Source organism: Nerophis ophidion, linkage group LG21 (genome assembly GCF_033978795.1).
Source record: "Nerophis ophidion isolate RoL-2023_Sa linkage group LG21, RoL_Noph_v1.0, whole genome shotgun sequence".
NCBI lineage: Eukaryota > Metazoa > Chordata > Actinopteri > Syngnathiformes > Syngnathidae > Nerophis > Nerophis ophidion.
Genome location: NC_084631.1, coordinates 35,375,612 through 35,399,017, shown reverse-complemented (window position 1 = coordinate 35,399,017; position 23,406 = coordinate 35,375,612). Strand labels below are relative to the sequence as shown.

Genomic DNA, 23,406 nt, shown 5'->3' with positions numbered 1-23,406 from the left:
ATCTTCTAAAGCATTTTGGCCTCAACACATGGACGGATTTAATTTGGTGATTATGTTTCACAGCCCAATGAGGGGCACTCCTTTACTTTTCCGGTTGACCTATGACATGGGTGTCAAACTCTGGCCTGCGGGCCAAATTTGGCCCACCGTGTATTTTCGTTTGGCCCTTGAGGCAATATCAAATTAACATTATAGCTGGCCCGCCGGTATTATACAGCGGCAGTGTCGCTGTAATACCGCATTCACCGCTAATACTCATACTTGCTAACCCCCCCCCCCCCAGATTTTCCAAGGGGACTCCCAAATTTCAGTGCCCCTCACGAAAATCACAGGGGGTAACCATTCTCCCAAATTTCTCCCGACTCCCACCTGGACAACGATATTGGGGGCGTGCCTTAAAGGCACTGCCTCAAGCGTCCTCTAAAACCTTTCGTCATGTCCGCTTTTCCTACGTAGAAACAGCGTGCCGGCCTAGTCACATGATGTATGTGGCTTTTACACACACACACGCTAATGCAGGGTTAGGGAACCTATGGCTCGGGACCCAGATGTGGCTCTTTTGATGACTGCATCTGGCTCTTGGATAAATCTGAACTGACATTGCTTAACACGATAAGTAATGAATAATTCCACTTGTCATTACAGTGTTAGAAATAATGTTCAAAATATAAAACATTCTCATGCATCTTTAATCCATCCATCCGTTTTCTACCGCACCTGTCCAAGAAGTTGTGTTAATGGTAAGAAGTTATTTATTTATTATTGGTTAGTGTGGGGCTTGCCCTCCTGGGGGTTCTTCAGACCACCAAGCACTGACATGAGAGCCTGTTTCAGGGTTACAATATTGTTTTATTTTTCAAAAAGTCTCTCGGTTGCTTTCCAGCAATCATATTTTTCTCTTTCGTTCTCACTCGCGCTATGGCTCCAGCCCCAACCCCAACCCTGTCTCTCTTCCTGGCTGTTGCTAATAACAGAGCGACAGGTGATTAGATAACAAGGCCCATGTGGGCCATCTACGCACCTGTCGCCGATTTTGAGGCTGGTTCTGGCACACCCCAGTTTGCTGCAGGCCAGCAGGCCACGCCCCCTCCACAGTTATCTTCAGAATAACAATGTTATTATGAAGAATAAGAGACCTATAATACTCTAGAAATGTTGGTCTTTCTTAAAAATGCACACGTTTAGTTGTGTTTAGTGTTAAAAACAATATTATATGGCTCTTACGAAAATACATTTTCAACTATATGGCTTTTTGGCTCTCTCAGCCAAAAAGGTTCCCGACCCCTGCGCTAATGCAATGCAATCTTGGTCAACAGCCATACAGGTCACACTGAGGGTGGCTGTATAAACAACTTTAAGACTGTTACAAATATCCGCCACACTGTGAACCAACACTAAACGAGAATGACAAGCAAATTTCGGGAGAACATCCGCACTGTAACACAACATAAACACAACATTACAAATACACAGAACCCTTTGCAACACTACCTCTTCCTGGACGCTACTATATAAAAATTTATTATTAGCCTGTGGGAAAAGTTTATTTTTATATTTACCTGAGAAGGCTGCAAATTGAAAAGAGGCAGTCAATTTCTATTGAAATTTGATTTGATATGCCATTGCTATTTTTAAATTACTAGTATTATTTGAAACTAGATTTTAGTATGTCACTATAAAGTTATATAAGTCTCGCTTGTTCAATATTCAATGCAAAACTTGTTTGGGTCCCTATTAAAAGGTTAATTTGTTCAACCTTGGCCCGCGGCTTTGTTCAGTTTAAAATGTTGGCCCACTCTGTATTTGAGTTTGACACCCCTGACCTATGACATCACATCAAAATATTGGCAGAAATATGACGTTTCTACTGGCTATGCTGGTGTAAAATAGCGGACAGCCTCAAAAAATGTTCCGAGATGGCGGCATTAACCTGACACTATGACTGAGAAGGTCCTGGAGTTGCTGGGTTGGATGCGAGGCCGAAGCCAAGACTGGAAGGAGAGAGTTGTTTTGAAGGGATTTTCGGACGGAGTTAGTAAAGAAAACTGTTGAATGCCTCGAAGTTCATTCGATGGAAACAGGCCTTTTTGGCTTTTTGTGCCATCCATTTGCCTTTTAAAAGCTTGACATGGATTCAATTCTTTAAGATGTCATTAAACTTCTTAATCAATCAATCAATTCAATATGCTCTGTGGATTGATGGAAAAGACTGATTGTGCCCCAACACCGATTTTGATCAGGGTTGTTATTATTGTTTACAAAATTGCCGGAATACAGAGTTGTTGCTAACCAGTTTGGAGTGCACAAACGCAGCATGATGAGGTTTGTGCAAGCTTCTCGTCCGTCTCACTTGTATTTGTCCTGGAGTCCGAAGGAAGCTTGTATTCTGCCGTGGTTGTCACTAGCAGACGAAGGCATCCATTGGGGCGGTTTAGCTCGGTTGGTAGAGCGGCCGTGCCAGCAACTTGAGGGTTGCAGGTTCGATTCCCGCGTCCGCCATCCTAGTCACTGCCGTTGTGTCCTTGGGCAAGACACTTTACCCATCTGCTCCCAGTGGTTGTCACTAGAAGACGAAGGCATCCATTGGGGCGGTTTAGCTCGGTTGGTAGAGCGGCCGTGCCAGCAACTTGAGGGTTGCAGGTTCGATTCCCGCGTCCGCCATCCTAGTCACTGCCGTTGTGTCCTTGGACAAGACACTTTACCCACCTGCTCCCAGTGCCACCCACACTGGTTTAAATGTAACTTAGATATTGGGTTTCACTATGTAAAGCGCTTTGAGTCACTAGAGAAAAAGCGCTATATAAATATAATTCACATCACATAAGCGGAAGAAGATGGATGGATGGATAGCCAGATATCATTTATTGCTGTTGCCGTTCCGCATTCCAGCGCTAACAAATCAAGAAATCAGTTTAAAAACTGCAAGTGTTGGACAGGAAGTCCTGCACAAACACAAAATAAAATATCCAGTTTACGTTGAAAATGAAATACTCGTCTTCAGACCGGCTCCAATTTGACACTTTGAAAGATCCTAGTGGGTGTCGACGGACATTAAGTGAACTTGTGACTTCATTTCATCTTGTTGACACAAATGGATGAGAACATGCTGATTCTGGAGGTCCGGAATTAAAGAATAATTTAGGCATAGGGCAGCGAAACAGGTATTTGGGGGCCTCTGTCGATTGTTGGAAAAGCGGGGGACTGGTTGTGTGACACGCTTGCCAGGAATGATGTTACCGTTAAATAAAGTGGTTGATCTTCTTCTCTGGAAGGACAGTGTAAATGTTTTGTAGTTCGCTTTATTACTATTACTTCCTTATCACGTGATAATGGGCGGATTCGGATGCTCTCTTAAAAGTCTGTGCTCTTTGGCTGTTTATACAAAGGCTGGGTTTCAGGGGCATAATCCAGGTGTGTTAATTCCACTTTTCAAAAGCCAAACAGGATCAGATAGTGTTTCCATTACTTGCAGAATGCTTATTTTGAGCCGAACTATTTGAGAAGTCAGACTAATGCAGTGCAGGGAAACGTAGTCTGAGTGTTTGCACAGATTTGCGGTATGCGGATCTCTTTAGTGTGATAAGTGATACAGGACCCACAAAGCTTATGTCACGTCCCCTCTTTGTACGTGTGCTCGTTTTTGTGTGTGTGTGCACGTTTGTGTGTGTGTGTGTGTTTTGCCTTCAGATGACAGACAAGTGAATCAAGGCGTGGGTTTCTTAAGTGGCTGCCATCTGGAGCAACTGGTTGGTTTGGATTTGTTTGTGTGTGTGTGTGTGTGTGTGTGTGTGTGTACTTGTATTTCTACCCTTCTTGAGACATCAACAAGGAAAAGCACCTTCCATATGAGGAGGTGTGAACAAGTGATGACATAAATCATGGTCCCGATATGGAAAACCATTGTATCTAATAGAGAATGTCTCATTTGCACCCCTGGTGGTCAAATATATCAACATTGGGGTGGTTCCAAAAAGGAGGGATTTTTCAAAATGGTCAACATATGAAATAACAGGTGTGTGTAAGAAATTGAAATGCGCTCCCTTTGGCCAAAATTATTGAAACAAATAAAATAAATAGGTATATAGAGACATACTGTAATAACTTGAGGTAAATAATGAAGACTAAAAACCAATTACAAAAAAAAATAATACTAAAAGCAGTCTTTTTCTCACAATGGGTCGACTTTTTTCTTATAAAATTGGGAACAACTTCTCATATTGTTTGTGTAATATTGCAATAATTTTCATGTCAAATTATTACTCTTTAATGCGAAATGGTGACATTTGTCATATACAATTCTGAATTTTATCACAATATTGCCAATTGTTTTGTTGTTGTAAAATAGGGACATTTTTTGAGTAAAATGACTACTTTTTGTCATAATTTTGCAGAGTAAACTTCCAATTACTATTATTATATTGCCAACATTTGACAGTTTTCTTATAAAATTGTGACTTTCGTTGAGTAAAATGACGACTCTTCAAAAAATTGCCAAATATTAAGCTTTTCTTGGAAAATTGCCACTGTTATTGAGTAAAATTCCAACTTTTTGTCACATCGGGAGGGTCGCAGCTTACTGCGAGGTTTGTTCTCCCAGGATTCAAACAGACTATTCTGGACAAGGCTTGCAGGTAGGAACATATTTATTAACCTAACTACAAAAAGGTACAAAAACGGAAAACAACCCAAAGGCAAGCGTACCTATCGCACGCAGAAGCTAAGGCAAAACAATTACGACATGAAACTATAGACATGAGCCTCATGAAACTGGCATGAAATAACTAAGACTTACTTGGCAAGGCATGAAGTAAATAAACAGCATGAACTCTGGTATTGCATGAAACTACTAGTAACGACGACAGGACGACTGACTGGCAAAGACAGGCTTAAATAAGGGTCTCTTGATTAGAGCAGGTGCGTGTCCCGAACAACAGAGGCAGGTGAAACTAATAAGTCGCCATGGAAACTAAAACAGGGCTTCACGGTGACAGAGGGGTTAGTGCGTCTGCCTCACAATACGAAGGTCTTGCAGTCTTGGGTTCAAATCCAGGCTCGGGATCTTTCTGTGTGGAGTTTGGATGTTCTCCCCGTGAATGCGTGGGTTCCCTCCGGGTACTCCGGCTTCCTCCCACTTCCAAAGACATGCACCTGGGGATAGGTTGATTGACAACACTAAATTGGCCCTAGTGTGTGAATGTGAGTGTGAGTGTTGTCTGTCTATCTGTGTTGGCCCTGTGATGAGGTGGCGACTTGTCCAGGGTGTACCCCGCCTTCCGCCCGATTGTAGCTGAGATAGGCGCCACTGCCCCCCGCGACCCCAAAAGGGAATAAGCGGTAGGAAATGGATGGATGGATGGATGGAAACTAAAACAAACAAGGGTGCACAAAAACAGGAACTAATGGAGTCTTAAAACTAACAGAAAATAACAAAAACATGATCTAGACCACAGATCATGACACCTTTATCATAATTTTGCACAAATCTTAATTTTTTCTTGTAACGTTTTGACTTGTGTTGAGTAAATTTATGACATTTATTATAACACTGCCAAAAGTCTAAGTTTTTCTTGTGAAATTGTGACCTTTATCTTGTGAAATTCCAAGTAATTTTTCACAACAACCTTTATTATATTTGCATGGTATGTATATATTATTAATTTCGTAAATACACTTCTTTATATATCTAGAAAGGCTGGTCCTAAAGAGGTGGGCATTAATCGGAGGTCTCAAGAAGGTAACATTCAAGAATGCGTGTGTGTGCGCGCATGTGTGTGTGTGTGTGTGTGTGTGTGTGTGTGCAGCGTGTGCATGTTTTTCGTTGCGAAGGTCACGACAAAGTGACAGAATGGACTGAGTCATGCAGTGGGTTGGGTTGGACCTGATGACAACACGCAGGTTTGAGGATGGATATGTCTTTACAAGCTTGTCCTCCCTCTGTCGGATGAATGTTGTTGTCAGCAGTGTCAAAAAAGCAACTGTCCAATCACATTCACCATACCACTCGTCTATAAGGCAGGGTGCTCCGTGCACTTTACAGGCTGGATTATACCAAAAGCAGAGTTAGGAACCAGCATGCGTCACACAGCATTCTGAATAAATAATAGGGGGTGCACAAATAATTGAATTTTAATCAGGGTTCCGATGTGTGCTGGCAAAATTAAACGAGTGTGATCATCATACATATTAAATGATGCGGCGGCAGATAAGCAGCGGCGGCTCGTCTGGAAGTCCCGTGAAGTGGCCCCCGCCCACACCAGAGGCCATTGTGTATGGGCATAGACCTCCATGACCACCTCGCCGGGCGGCATTGGAACATTTCCGCTTAGTTTCACTTCTGTGGAGTGTTCTGCACTTGTTGAAGATTACACCGCTGTTATTAAACGGGAGCACATGTGGATGCAAGCAGGACTAACAGCTAGCTATCGTGCTAAATGGAGTCTGAGGACACTTTTCCGTCGAGCGGTGCCCCCAATAGGACTTTGTGCACCCCCTGCATCTGCACAAGTGGATGAATCCAGGGAATGCAGGAACGTACATTTTTGTATTTTATCATTTATTATACACGTTTCACTATATAAACGATCAAATGTGTGATTAGGTCAAGCAAGGATGTCCAAATGAGTAAAGTTAAGTTTGTGTTTATTGGGAACATGCATGCATACAACATGTTACATCACACATGCATGCATACAACATGATGCATCTCACATGCATGCATACAACATGATACATCACACGTGCATGCATACAACCTGACGCATCACACATGCATGCATACAACATGTTACATCACACATGCATGCATACAACATGATGCATCACACATGCATGCATACAACATGATGCATCTCACATGCATGCATACAACATGATACATCACACGCGCATGCATATAACATGATGCATCACACGTGCATGCATACAACATGATACATCACACGTGCATGTATACAACATGATGCATCACACATGCATGCATAAAACATGATGCATCACACATGCATGCATAAAACATGATGCATATCACATGCATGCATACAACATGATACATCACACGCGCATGCATATAACATGATGCATCACACGTGCATGCATACAACATGATACATCACACGTGCATGCATACAGCATGATGCATCACACGTGCATACATAAAACATGAGGCATCACACATGCATGCATAAAACATGATGCATCTCACATGCATCCATACAACATGATACATCACACGTGCATGCATATAACATGATGCATCACACCAGCATGCATACAACATCATGCATCACACATGCATGCATATAACATGATGCATCACACATGCATGCATACAACATGATACATCACACATGCATGCATACAACATGATGCATCTCACACGCATGCATACAACATGATACATCACACGTGCATGCATACAACATGATGTATCACACGTGCATGCATACAACATGATGCATCACACATGCATGCATAAAACATGATGCATCTCACATGCATGCATACAACATGATACATCACACGTGCATGCATATAACATGATGCATCACACCAGCATGCATAGAACATCATGCATCACACGTGCATGCATATAACATGATGAGTCACAGATGCATGCATACAACATGATACATCACGCATGCATGCATACAACATGATGCATCTCACATGCATGCATACAACATGATACATCACATGTGCATGCATACAACATGATGTATCACACGTGCATGCATACAACATGATGCATCACACGTGCATGCATACAACATGATGCATCACACATGCATGAATACAACATGATGCATTTCACATGCATGCATACAACATGATACATCACACGTGCATGCATACAACATGATGCATCACACGTGCATGCATACAACATGATGCATCACACGTGCATGCATACAACATGATGTACCACACATGCATGCATACAACATGATGCATCACATGATACATCACACGTGCATGCATACAACATGATGTATCACACATGCATGCATACAACATGGCACATCACACATGCATGCATACAACATGATGCATCACACGTGCATGCATACAACATGATGCATCACAATTTCAGGTTTCTCTATTCAACATGTTCAAAAAAGAGTAGGAAGAAGCAGAGCTTATTTAATCCTACCGCTTTTCATTTACATAGCAGTTGCTAAAACTTTTGTTCACTTCCTGTTCTCAATTTATTCACCATATACTCCATAAGTAATAACATTAAAAATAAATAATAATTAATAACATGTAGTGTACCCCGCCTTCCGCCCGATTGTAGCTGAGATAGGCGCCAGCGCCCCCCGCGACCCCAAAAGGGAATAAGCGGTAGAAAATGGATGGATGGATGGAAGTTATATTTCATATGGTCTTCTTTGTACTTTGTAAACATTTTAAGTTTGAAGATTTTTTTGAAGTGGATGATATTAGCATTTACTTAATCCATTCCATCATTGAATTCCACATATTGATATACTGAGGGTCTTAAGTGTTGTACGTGCGTACAAATGTTTAAAATTACATTTTTCTCTAAGATTATATTTCTCCTGATGATGACGGAACATGGCTGTTTTTATGGCAAATTTTGACAAATGAGCTAAAGAGAGAGAAAAATATCAAAAGTTAATACTAATGATGAACAAAAACACACGTGTATTTAAATATATTGATAACTTCTGTTTAGCCTTTTTATTAGATTATTTTGCATACCAAATGATATGATGACGTCACACACACAACCCACCTCCAGGACCCCCATTACCGCAAGTAGATGGGCGACCTGTGGGAAACGCTATGTGTTACCTAACATAGTGAATAATCCTGATTTCACTACTGATAGGAGAAATAACTGGTTAACTTATTTTAATGGATATAACCTACCAAGCAGACTTGTGGCGGATTACGAGGGCAGGGAAGGAGCTGATTAGATAAGAAGAGACTAATACTGTGATGATCTGCTGATGACAACGTTGGACACATTCAGACTCAGCCCGGCCAAGTTTTGTCAAGGAGCAGGTCAAGTAGTCGTTGCCTAATCCTGATAGTTGACTGACAAAACATTAGCAGACTTTTTGTTTCCTGACATTCCGTGACATGTTGACAGTAAGCAAAGGCAACCGAGATGAGCACAACATTTATGGTCAATGTTGCGTAGTGGAAGTGAAACTAAGTCACTGTGAAGCAGGCCCTCAATGCAAATACTGTTGAGAACCTGATGTTGGGGCCACACTAGGTTAAAATAATTTGGCTGGGGATTTATATACATATGTGCGTATATATATATATATATATATATATATATATATATATATATATCTCTGCCACCGTGCGTCTGCCTCACAATACGAAGTTCCTGCAGTCCTGGGTTCAAATCCAGGCTCGGGATCTTTCTGTGTGGAGTTTGCATGTTCTCCCCGTGAATGCGTGGGTTCCCTCCGGGTACTCCGGCTTCCTCCCACTTCCAAAGACATGCACCTGGGGATAGGTTGATTGGCAACACTAAATTGGCCCTAGTGTGTGAATGTGAGTGTGAATGTTGTCTGTCTATCTGTGTTGGCCCTGCGATGAGGTGGCGACTTGTCCAGGGTGTACCCTGCCTTCCGCCCGATTGAAGCTGAGATAGGCGCCAGCGCCCCCCGCGACCCCGTAAGGGACAAGCGGTAGAAAATGGATGGATGGATATATATATATATATATATATATAGGTGTGGGAAAATCACAAGACTACTTCATCTCTACAGAACTGTTTCATGAGGGGTTCCCTCAATCATTAGGAGATTTTAATGGAAGCATTCACATACAATGGTTTATATAGGGCACAGAGTGGGTGGGTACAGGCAGGCGTAGGGTGTGGTGATTGGTTCATGTGTTACCTAGGAGGTGTTTCCATCTGTGGCGGCATGTTGAAATGATTTCACTGCGCTTGTTGAGGGATGACAGGTTTGGATGATATATAACAAACAGTTTCTCTTTTAAGCATAGGTTGCATCTTTTATTACCACTGTTGTAAGGTGTGCTGGATGCAAGAATTTGCCACTGTTTATTATTTTTCATCCAAACCTGTCATCCCTCAACAAGCACAGTGAAATCATTTCAACATGCCGCCACAGATGGAAACACCTCCTAGGTAACACATGAACCAATCACCACACCCTACGCCTGCCTGTACCCACCCACTCTGTGCCCTATATAAACCATTGTATGTGAATGCTTCCATTAAAATCTCATGATGATTGAGAGAACCCCTCAAGAAACAGTTCTGTAGAGATGAAGTAGTCTTGTGATTTTTCCCACACCTACATATTTCTCTCTACCACGGTATCGAGCACTATTCTCTGGATAATTCAATCAAGACATATATATATATATATATATATATACATATATATATATATATATATACATATATATATATACATATATATATATATATATATATATATACATAAATACATACATATATATGTATATATATATATGTATATATACTATATATATATATATATATATATATATATATATATATATATATATATATATATATATATATATATATATATATATATATATATATACAAACCCCGTTTCCATATGAGTTGGGAGATTGTGTTGGATGTAAATATAAACGGAATACAATGATTTGCAAATCCTTTTCAACCCATATTCAGTTGAATGTGCTATTTTTATCAGTTTGATGTTCAAACTGATAAAAACTTTTTTTTGTTGCAAATAATCAATAACTTTATAATTTGATGCCAGCAACACATTACAAAGAAGTTGGGAAAGGTGGCAATAAATACTGATAAGGTTGAGGAATGATCATCAAACACTTATTTGGAACATCCCGCAGGTGTGCAGGCTAATTGGGAAAAGGTGGGTGCCAAATTGATTGGGTATAAAAACAGAAGTTTTTATACCCAATCAAAAAGTTCTATTTTGGTTTCATCTGACCACATGGCATTCTCCCAATCCTCTGTTGTATCATCCATGTATCCATTTTGGTATAAACTCAACTCGTGGTGTTTGGAGGAAGAAGAATACTGAGTTGCATCCCAAGAACACCACACCTACTGTGAAGCAAGGGGGTGGAAACATCCTGCTTTGGGGCTGTTTTTCTGCTAAGGGGACAGGACGATTGATCCGTGTTAAGGAAATAATGAATGGGGCCATGTATCGTGAGATTTTGAGCCAAAACCTCCTTCCATCAATGAGAGCTTTGAATGGTTGACCAAATACTTATTTTCCACCATCATTTACAAATAAATTATTTAAAATTCCTACAATGTGAATTCCTGGATGTGTGTTTCACATTCTGTCTCTCACAGTTGAAGTGTACCTATGATGAAAATTACAGACCTCTGTCATCATTTTAAGTGGGAGAACTTGCACAATCGGTGGCTGACTAAATACTTTTTTGCCCCACTGTATATACAGTATGTGTGTGTATATATATTGATGTACCATACTGAATGTATGTATGTATATATATATATATATATATATATATATATATATATAGTGGAACGCTGATATTGGAGTTTTCAGCATTGGCTACTATTGATATTGAGTTGATACAGTATCAGCAGGAATCGTACATACTTCTACTGTTTAGGTTAGGTTACTTTATTAGTACCTGAAGGTAAACTTGTTTTGCAGCCAGCAAGATGAGGACATCCATTTTAAACGTAAAAGAGAAAGGAATGTCCTGGACATGCAATACAAAGACCTCCCTCATAAAAAGCATCACCAACATTGCCAAGATCACAGAATAGTACATGTACTCCAAAGTCCCCATAAAAAGGATAAAACATATAAAATCCCAACCAGATAAGATTTGGGACAGAGTAAAACACCATAAAAAAAGAATAATAAAAGAAGAAATTGCACAAAAATAAATATAGGCAAGAATAGGTATTACAGCTTATTGTTTTGCAGCATTGTAAAAGTTTTGATCAAATTAAATTACGTTTAAAAATCTGTCCATCCATCTTCTTTCGCTGATCCAAGGTCAGGTCGCAGGGGGCCTCCTGACCAGATGCCTGAACCACATTTTTTAAAAACCTATCCTTGAATATGAATCAAGTAAGAATTGTACTAAATAAGAATCACAAGTCGCATTTCCGGCAGCCACTTTAAGCCAACTGTACTTAAAACTATTAATTATTAACAGGCTGAAATGGATTTATGCTGTCTTTCAGTTGAAGTGGAGTGGTGATTGTTTTTTGGCGAAACAAAGTGGCCACAGTAATTCTGTAGATTAAGTTACTGAACATTTTGTAATTGGAAACTTTGATGATTATAGTTTCATGATACGTACACAAACTTACGTTCAAGAAGTGAATGTCTTAAAACGCTTCCTAAAATCTAAAGCGTATGTCCTTTTATCAACTTAAATGGGAACTTCAATCTTATTGTACATTAAAATCCGCAAGTGAACCGCAAAGTGGCGAAGGAACGCTGTTGCCATGATCTCCCATGGCAGTTGTTAGTTCCTGTATTTGGTGTCAATTCCTTTCCAGCGCTCTTATTTTTTGGTCCATTTCCTGTTTGCCTCTATTGAGTCCGTCCCCTCTGGTCTGAGTGTTCTTCCTGCACTGCCCCCTTTTGCCTGCACTTTTGCCTGCCGTTTCTGCATTCTGGGGTCCAGAAAAACACCAAACTTTGACAACTACGCTTGTTTATACTGACGAACAACGTGTTGAAGTCCTTTAGACCGCAATATTGCTTAATGAAGGACGCATTGTGTATGTCTAGCTTGGGTGCTATTGTGTGCTTAGCTGTTGTGTAGCTGCGCGCTCCTCGTTTTCTATAGCTTAGCATGTTTTTGACTAAAATAGATGAAAAAACCCAACCTTGGGCTTTTTGAAGGACATTTAGATGTAGATTTTTTTTGTATCGGAGATATACCGTATTTTCCGAACCATAGGGCGCACCGGATTATAAGGCGCACCGCCGATAAATGGTCTATTTTCGATTTTTTTTCATATATAAGGCGCATTGGATTATAAGGCACATTTTTTAAAAATTATTTTTTAAGGCTTTCTCATACTTTAATAATAATAATAATAACACAAACAGCTGTACAGACATTTTTACAAGTTTTCAGTCAGTATTTTCAAAACTACCCTAATGTAGCTGGACATTCAAACACAATAATACATGTACATCAATATTGGTCCATTTAGAATAAACATGTTGTACAGAGCAATATTTGTGACATAGCGCTTGTATGAGTAGGTGTACCTAATATATTGTACAGTATATGGAGTTTTTAGCTGCTTTTCTTCTCTACAAAGTGAATTAAAGACAACATCAAACTCAACAAATTTGGAAAAATATAAGGCGCATTGGAGGAGTCATATTATTATTTTTTTTTTCCTAAATGTAAAAGACGCCCTTGTGGTCTACATAACATGTAATGGTGGTTCTTCGGTCAAAATGTTGCATAGATGATGTCTTCAAGTCACTTTCTGACAGGCGCTTTGTCTTATTTACGTGCCTCCACTTGGACACCGTCTTCTCCCCACCTTTGTTGTAGCGGTGTAGCGTGCAAGGACGGGAGTGGATGAAGTGTCAAAAGATGGCGCTAACTGTTTTAATGACATTCAGACTTTACTTCAATCAATAACAAAAAAACCGTCCGACCGGAACTGTAAAAACTAAAGTTCCTTGGGTGAATAATGTAAACTCACTACACCGGTATGTTTTAGTGCTTACATGGCAGGTTTACTGACATATATAAGTAAGAACTTTACACTCCTTTATATTAGAAATGGCAACAGTGGAGGATGAATGTCACATCTCAAGAAGATAGTGTCAGGCTTGGACTTGGTCTTGGTTTGTTTTCCCGAGGTGCAAAGCGAATGGAGTGGAAACGGCGTGAAGGTAAAGACATCTTTATTTTAACACTCAAACTAAAAACAGGATCCAACAAAAAGCGCGCACAATGGCGGTACAAAATTCTGGGCTATGAAACAAAAGACTAGCACAAAGGCTATAAACTACAAACATGAAACAAAAACACTTGCGCAGTGGCACGAATAACAAAAACGTACGTGAACAAAATGGACAGCATTGCAAGGCATGAAGCAGATAATCGAGGGCGTGAATGAGGTGATGTTGCCAGACTGACTAGCTGGTAACTGTGGCTTAAATAATGAACATGATAAGTGAAAACAGGTGTGAGACAACACAGGTGAACTGATTGGTCGTCATGGTAACAAAACAGGGAGTGAAAAAAAAAGGAACTTAGAGTCCAAAGGTCAACAGCACTTGGTATTCCTAGGCAGTCTCCCATTCAAGTACTAACCAGGCCAGACACTGCTTAGCTGTGAGAACAGATGAGATTGGGGATGCTCAGGGTAGTATGGCCATACAAGACTTATGATCAGACATGACAGATGAAAACTAAATCAGTTGGGATGGTAAAAAGACAAACAAGGAAATGCAAAACAGAACTAAATGTCCAAAAAACTAAACATAGCATGACTAAAACAAAACATGAACCATAGACGTGACAGATAGAGAAAATGAAGAAACTTATCGACTACAAGGACTTATTTTTCAGGACTTATTCAGATTCCAAATACAGATCAGCAGGTAGCAGAAGGTAAGAAAAGTTGCTATTGCATAATGTTGCGATACAAAAGGCCAGATAATGTCTTACCTTATAAACACACCATAATAATACTCCTATGTTGAAGCACAGTACAATCCATCAAGCGGTGTGGCTTCATAGCTTACCAAAGTCCTACTAAAACATCCATCCAATTTCTACCGCTTGTCCCTTTCGCCTAACTCAGCTGCATTCAGGCGGAAGGCGGCGTACACCCTGGACAAGAGCCAACACAGATAGATAGACCACATTCACACTCACATTCACACACTAGGGCCAATTTAGTGTTGCCATTCAACCTATTCCCAGGTGCATGTCTTTGGAGGTGGGAGGGGCCTATCCCCAGATGCATGCCTTTGGAGGTGGGAGGGACCTATCCCCAGGTGCATGTCTTAAGAGGTGGGAGGGGCCTATCCCCAGATACATGTCTATGGAGGTGGGAGGAAGCGGGAGTACCTGGAAGGGAACCCACGCAGAACATGCAAACGCCACACAGAAAGATCCCGGGCCTGGGATTGAACTCAGGACCTTCGTATCAGGTGTATGTCTTTGGAGTTGGGAGGGGCTTATCCCCAGGTGCATGTCTTTGGAGGTGGGAGGGGCCTATCCCCAGATGCATGTCTTTGGAGGTGGGAGGGGCCTATCCCCAGATGCATGTCTTTGGAGGTGGGAGGGGCCTATCCCCAGGTGCATGTCTTTGGAGGTGGGTGGGGCCTATCCCCAGGTGCATGTCTTTGGAGGTGGGAGGAAGCGGGAGTACCCGGAAGGGAACCCCACGCAAAACATGCAAACGCCACACAGAAAGATCCCGGGCCCGGGATTGAACTCAGTACCTTCGTATTGTGAGGCACATGCACTAACCCTTATACCACTGTGCTGCCCGTACTAAAACATTTTGATAGATTATTTGAGTGCCGTGTGTCATGTTCTATATTTTCAATGGAATATGAAAAATGTTGTTGTTTACTTGAGTCCTATTGCAGCCTACACTTAGCTCTTATGTCTGACTGCCATCTCCTGGTCACACTTATCATTACACCATGTACCAAATAAAATTGCTTCGAGGTCGGTCAGCTCAACCAGAATTATTCCGTACATTAGGTGTTACAAGGCGCAGTGTCGAGTTTTGAGGGGAAAAAAAGGATTTTAAGTGCGCCTTATAGTCCGGAAAATAGGTTATATTGGACCAATGTCACCCCTCTTTCTTCTTCCACGCTCTCAAACCGCCTATTTCTCTTTGCCTTCAGGTCCAGAGGGAAGAAGCACGGTATTATATTACGGACCCAGCTGAGTGTGCGCGTGCACGCCTGCATCGGTGAGTTCCATGTTGTTTGTGAAATTGCATTTCTTGTGTCAGACCATGTGAGCAATCCAGATTGTTACATCTTGGATGAAGGACCTCCCACTGTGAGGGAGAGCTGGCTCTTTTTTTAATTTATTTATTTATTTTTTCTTTTAGTCTCCCGTTGCACTTAGCGTAATATGGCATAAGCATCGCGGCTGAAAGAGATAGATGTATTGGCACGAGGTGGGGACTTCCACGTCTCTTAAAGGGCAAGCCGCAAGGCTGAGGGACATCATCCACCATTAGCTTGATGACGTCTGGATTTCATGCGTTCACACAACGCTTTAATTTTCTCACTCGGCGAAGGAATTTCTCCGTCGTCAAATCGCGTAAAGTCAACAAGGTTTATTATAGTTGTCTCACGGAAATATCCACACGGGCGATTTTGAGATCTTATTACGTTAGAGCAGCTTTTTTTTTTTTTTTTGTGCTGAGAATCTCATGAGAGTATTTAGTTGCCATTTCCTGCCCTCTTTCCAAAGGCATTAAATTAATCTCTATCTCGACGAGTCTTTCCCCCCTTCTCGCTTGCTATCCCCCACCGTCCGCCGCCAGTGTCAACACGCTCGCTGCCAGTGATAGCAGCGCCAAAGAAGAGCGGCACCATGGCTGCCTCCCATTGGTCGAACATCAGATGAGGTTAGAGGTCGGCAGATGCGTGTATGCAGTGCAGTACTGCAGCATTTTATCTTCTCAGGGCATCGTGCTATAGAAATGGACGTCACTTACAGTAGTCACAATTCAGCTTTATTGGTCAGTTTAATAGTCATCATGTTGACTACATCTCATATAACACACTTTCAAAATGTGTCAATGTTTATTATTATTTTGGTGCACCGAACGCTGTCCTCTTGGGCAGAGGTGTCCAAAGTGCGGCCCGTTTAAAATTCTAAAAATACTGTAACAAAAAAAAGCATTCAAAAATGGAATAAAAGTGCATGCAGGTGAAATGGAAGGAGAAAAAGTTGCAATGTGGACTCTAATAACACGCAGCTGTTGAAGGCCATGTAAAATATTCCACTTTGAAATATTTTTTGGGTAAAATATTGCATATTTTGTGTTTGCCATAACCAAAACAAAAACAAAAAACGTTAAAAAGTGGAATAAAAGGGCATACATGTGTAATGTAAGGAGAAAAAGTTGCAATGTTGTCTCTAATAACAAACAGCTGTTGTAGGCTCTCGTAAATTATTCCACTTTGAAATATTTTTTGGGGGAAAATATTGCATATTTTGTGTTTGCCATAACCAAAACAAAAAACCTAAAAAAGTGGAATAAAAGAGCATGCAGGTGAAATGTAAGGAGAAAAAGTTGCAATGTTGACTCTAATAACACACAGTTGTTGAAGGCTCTTGTAAAATATTCCACTTTGAAATATTTCTGGGCGAAAATATTGCATATTTTGTGTTTGCCATAACCAAAACAATAACAAAAAACGTGAAAAAGTGGAATAAAAGAACATACATGTGTAATATAAGGAGAAAAAGTTGCAATGTGGACTCTAATAACACACAGCTGTCATGCAGGCTGTTTTTTTCTTTAAAACTGTTATGTCACTTTGAAATGTTGTTTAGGGAAAATATTGCATGTTTTTGTGTTTGCCCAAAAAATAAGTTTTCCATGACAAAAAGGGACCAAAACAAAACAAAAACATCAAAAAGTGGAATAAAAGAGCATACAGGTGAAGTGAATTATATTTATATAGCGCTTTTCTCAAATTGACTCAAAGTGCTTTACATAGTGAAACCCAATATCTAATTTTTACATTTAAACCAGTGTGGATGCCACTGGGACCAGGTGGGTAAAGTGTCTTGCCCAAGGATACACCGGCAGTGACTAAGATGGCAGAAGCGGGGATCGAACCTGCAACCCTCAAGTTGCTGGCACGGCCGCTCTACCAATCGAGCTATACCGCCCCACAATGTAACGAGAAAAAGTTTATAAAATAGATAAACAGCTTTGATGAATGTATATATTATTTAAAATAAAACTAGTTTTGTTGAATATAATTCTACCCAAACATTTAATAAAGTCAAATACAAATAGGGCAACAAGAGAAGTATCCATAACCTGTAAGTCTCCACATATGGGCATCTACATAGACAATTGATTTTAATTTTTTTTAAATGAATTAAGAATCATTACAAATATAAATTGTGATTCTTTCCAAAATAGATTTTTTTGACACTGTACAAATAGGTTGACATGTTTTACCCTTGTATTATGTTGGAAAAAAACTGACAATGATTATGTTGCGGGTCGTTTTGACCCATACTGTGTAAATGCACTCAGAACAGTCAAGAAAACAGGTTAAACCAATAACAATTTTATTTTAGGTTATATAAACATTTGGAAAAGTCACATACAATACATTTTTTATTCCAATTGTATTATGTTAAGGGTCAATTTGACCCATTTCAGTTTTTGTGTTGATCAAAGTACTGGTTATCCTTTCTTTTTCTTGCTGAAATCTGGTGACTTTTCCTCATCTAGGGTCATGAACTGGTGTGTAAATCTGGACACTTTGTTGTGTAGTGGAATGTTTGTGCAAAGTTTGTATAAAAAGATGATGTTGCGAGTCATTTTGACCCAGGCGCTTTAATGTGGGTAAATAGCTGTTCAGATCCAAAAATAAACATGTCTCCTTGATGTACTTTTTACTTTGATGTGCAATTGTTTGTATTTTGATTGTCTCTGAGACCCAGAGCCAGGTGTGTGAAGAGAGGGAACTTTCTCACACTTGTCCTTGTCTGCTCAGATGTCATCCTTCTGGAGCTCATTTTAGGTGAGTTTGTCAAAGAGATGACATGAGAACAGTGACAAGGACAAGTGTGAAAAAGTTCCCTCCCTTCACACACCTGGCTCTGGGTCTCAGAGGCAATCAAAATACAAACAAATGTACATCAAAGTAAAAAGTACATCAAAGAGACTTGTTTATTTTGGCTATTTACCCCCATTAAAGTGTCTGGGTCAAAATGACCCGCAACATCATCTTTGTATACAAACTCTGCAATACATTCCACTACACAACAAAGTGTCCAGATTTTACACACCAGTTCATGACCCTAGATGAGGAAAAGTCACCAAATTTCAGCAAGAAAAAGAAAGGATAACCAGTACACGGCGTGGCGCAGTGGGAGAGTGGCCGTGCGCAACCCGAGGGTCCTTGGTTCAAATCCCACCTAGTACCAACCTCGTCACGTCCGTTGTGTCCTGAGCAAGACACTTCACCCTTGCTCCTGATGGGTGCTGGTTGGCGCCTTGCATGGCAGCTCCCTCCATCAGTGTGTGTGAATGTGTGTGTGAATGGGTAAATGTGGAAGTAATGTCAAAGCGCTTTGAGTACCTTGAAGGTAGAAAAGCGCTATACAAGTACAAGCCATTTATCATTTATTATTTACTTTGATAAACACAAAAACTGAAATGGGTCAAATTGACCCTCAACATAATAGAAGGGTTAAACATGTTTTTCTGCCCTGTCTTTCTTAAATTAAATAGTGTTTCTCACCTTGTTTAGTACTAGCACTCGCAACTTTCTTTGGCCCTCTGGTGGCTTATTTTGCCATTGTATTCAATTAAAAAAACAAACAAAAAAAACAGGCACAGATTGAGTCGCCGACACTGAGATTCTTTGTTTGGGGCCTGGATTCCGATTTTGTTACGATTTTGTTACGAAACCAGGGACGAACATCGTCAAGAAAATGAATACCAACCGCAGATGTACACTGACTACTCTAAAGAATATTCGAGTTTCATTCCTCAGTATCGGACTACTGCAGCGGTATGAACGGTCACCGGAGAACAAAAGTATGCACCTGCTGCAAAGCAACACTACAACGAGGCTGGAGTCATGGTGAGGTTTAAATCCTTCTCTTAAACCACTACGGGAGAAAATAAACACTGCGCTCGTTTTGCCGCCTTCAAACCTGACATAAACAAGCACTTCCTCGGAAGCGTCACGACCTGTTCGCTATCAAAGCCGCTGCATCTCAACATCCACGGAGCGTTCTTGGTGGCCAGCTGGAGTTGAAATCTCGCAGTTTGCTAACTCTCCTGCATGAAGCAGTTTAAAGCGCGGCCTTGACTTGAGAGAGTGGTTGGTTACCAGGCACAAGCAGCTGTCCCCTTATCCACCCCTTTAGCGCTCGCTAATCCTCCCAGGCCTTGACCCTCCGATCGCTGAAGTCCGTCACAGTCACAGACTGAGATTGCTTGCGGAATCAATTTGTCATGATTTCAACTGCCCTTTCGAAAAATACTCACACAAAATAAACAATAAAAAAGCAGACAGGGGAAATGTTGCAAGAAAAAAGTTGCAATGTTGACGCTAGGGTTGTCCCGATACCAATATTTTGGTACCAATACCGGTACCAAAATACTTTTCAATGCCTTTCGATACTTTTCTAGATAAGGGGGCCACAAAAATGGCATTATTGGCTTTATTTGAACAAAAACTGTTAGGGTCCATGAAACATATGTTTATTCTTGCAATTTAAGTTTAATAAAAGTACCCATGATTGTCACACACACACTAGGTGTGGTGAAATTATTTTCTGCATTCGACCCATCACCCTTGATCACCCCCTGGGAGGTGAGGGGAGCAGTGAGCAGCAGCGGTAGCCGCGCCCGGGAATCATTTTGGGTGATTTAATCCCCAATTCCAACCATTGATGCTGAGTGCCAAGCAGGGAGGTAATGGCCCCAATTTTTATAGTCTTTGATATGACTCGGGTCCTTAAAGGGGAACATTATCACAATTTCAAAAGGGTTAAAAACAATAAAAATCAGTTCCCAGTGGCTTGTTTTATTTTTCGAAGTTTTTTTCAAAATTTTACACCTCCCGGAATATCCCCCCAAAAAAGCTTTAAAGTTCTTGATTTTCGCTATTTGCGATGTGACCGTCCATTTCCCTGTGACGTCATACAGGGCTGCCAATACGAACAACATGGCATTTACCACAGCAAGATATAGCGACATTAGCTCGGATTCAGACTCGGATTTCAGTGGTTTAAGCGATTCAACAGATTACGCATGTATGGAAACAGATGGTCGGAGTATGGAGGCAGATAGCGAAAACGAAATTGAAGCTATTGAGCGAATAGCTATTGACGCTATTCGGCCATAGCATGGGTGTACCTAATGAAGTGGCCCATAGCATGGCTGCCTTATTAGCATCGCCGGTAAAATGTGCGGACCAAATGATCAGGACTTTCGCATCTTGTGACACTGGAGCAACTTAAATCCGTCGATTGGTAAGTGTTTGTTTCGCATTAAATGTGGGTATCTAGTTTCAAATGTACATACAGCTAGCATAAATAGCATGTTAGCATCGATTAACGTAGCATGTTAGCACCGATTAGCTGGCAGTCATGCCGTGACCAAATATGTCTGATTAGCACATAAGTCAACAACATCAACAAAACTCACCTTTGTGATTTCGTTGACTTAATCGTTGCAAATGCATCTGCAGGTTATCCATACATCTCTGTGCCATGTCTGTCTTAGCATCGCCGGTAAAATGTGCAGACACTCTGGTACATTCAATGGGGGTCTGGCGGTAGATTTCTTGCCAGTGGTGCAACTTGAATCCCTCCCTGTTAGTGTTGTTACACCCTCCGACAACACACTGACTAGGCATGATGTCTCCAAAGTTCCAAAAAATTGTCGAAAAAACGGAAAATAACAGAGCTGAGACCCAAAGTTTACAATGTGTTGAAAATGAAAATGGCGGTTGTATTACCTTGGCGACGTCACATTCTGACGTCGTCGCCTCCAGAGCGATCAATAGAAAGGCGTTTAATTTGCCAAAATTCACCCATTTAGAGTTCGGAAATCGGTTAAAAAAATACATGGTCTTTTTTCTGCAACATCAAGATATATATTGACGCTTACATAGGTCTGGTGATAATGTTCCCCTTTAAATAAAATAGTGAACATACTAGACAACTTGTCTTTTAGTAGTCAGTAAACAAACAAAGACTCTTAATTAGTCTGCAGATGTATGCAGTAACATATTGTGTCATTTATACATCTGTTATTTTGTACACATTATTAAGGACAAACTGTAAAAATGGATTATCAATCTACTGGTTCATTTACCGTTAATAACTGCTTACTTTTCCTTTTAACATGTTCTATCTACATTTCTGTTCAAACGTAATAATCACTTATTCTTCTCTTCTTTGATACTTAACATTAGTTTTGGATGATACCACACATTTGGGTATCAATTCGATACCAAGATCTGAAGTCTATCTAAACCATGGGTGTCAAACTCTGGCCCGCCGTTTAATTTCATTTGGCCCTTGAGGCAATATCAAATGAACATTAGAGCTGGCCCGCCGGTAACATTCACCGCTAATACTCATACTTGCCAACCCTCCCGATTTTCCCCGTAGACTCCCGAAGTTTAGTGCCCTTCCCGAAAATCTCCCTGGGCACCCATTCTCCGGATTTACCTGGACAACAATATTGGGAGCATGCCTTAAAGGCACTGCCTTTAGTGTCCTCTACAACAATGGTCCCCAACCACCGTACCGGGCCGCGGCCCGATTGGTACCGGGCTGCAGAATAATTTTTTAATTATTTTTATTTAAAAAAAAATTATTATTATTTTTTTTTTTATTAAATCAACATAAAAAACACAATATACACTTATAATTAGCGCACCAACCACAAAAACCTCCCTTTTTCATGAAAATAACATCCCTTTTTCATGACAAAGAAAAAAATAATAAATAAATATGCAGCTTTCACACACACATATGCGAATGCCACGCATACTTGGTCAACAGCTATACAGGTCACACTGAGGGTGGGCATATAAACAACTTTAACATTGTTACAAATATGCGCCACACTGTGAACCCACACCAAACAAGAATGACAAAACACATTTCGGGAGAACACCCGCACCGTAACACAACATAAACACAACAGAAACAAATACCCAGAACCCCTTGCAGCACTAACTCTTCCGGAACGCTACAATATACACCCCCCGCTACCACCTCATTTTTATTTTATTTTCGAATTTATTAGCCTGTGGAAAAAGTTAATGTTGATATTTACTTTAGAAGGCTGCAAATATAATTTTTTTATATTAAATTTTATTTAATATACCACTGCTGTTTTTTCGTTTGTTTTTGGAAAGTTGAATTTGCACTATTACGTTATATTAGCTCTGCCTGTTCCATGGGAGGAAGCCCGAGTACCCGGAGGGAACCCACGCAGTCACGGGGAGAACATGCAAACTCCACACAGAAAGATCCCGAGCCCGGGATTGAACCCAGGATTACTCAGGACCTTCGTATTGTGAGGCAGATGCACTAAACCCTGTACCACCGTGCTGCCCTATTTAAGCCTTGCTTGTTCAATATTCATGGCAAAACTTGTTTGGGTCCCTATTAAAAGGTTCATTTGTTCAACCTTGGCC

The 23,406-nt window shown here is 40.6% G+C and overlaps 1 protein-coding gene across 3 annotated transcripts in view; it reads left to right on the top strand.

Moving 5' to 3' along the window:
- The window catches only part of fhod3a (formin homology 2 domain containing 3a), a 185,636-nt gene that overhangs the window by 25,329 nt on the left and 136,901 nt on the right, over positions 1-23,406 (top strand). For all 3 annotated transcript variants that reach the window (XM_061882522.1, XM_061882521.1, XM_061882520.1), the window contains exon 3: positions 15,874-15,941. In XM_061882522.1, coding sequence (XP_061738506.1) covers positions 15,874-15,941 — 68 coding nt within the window. The remainder of the gene's footprint in view (positions 1-15,873; positions 15,942-23,406) is intronic.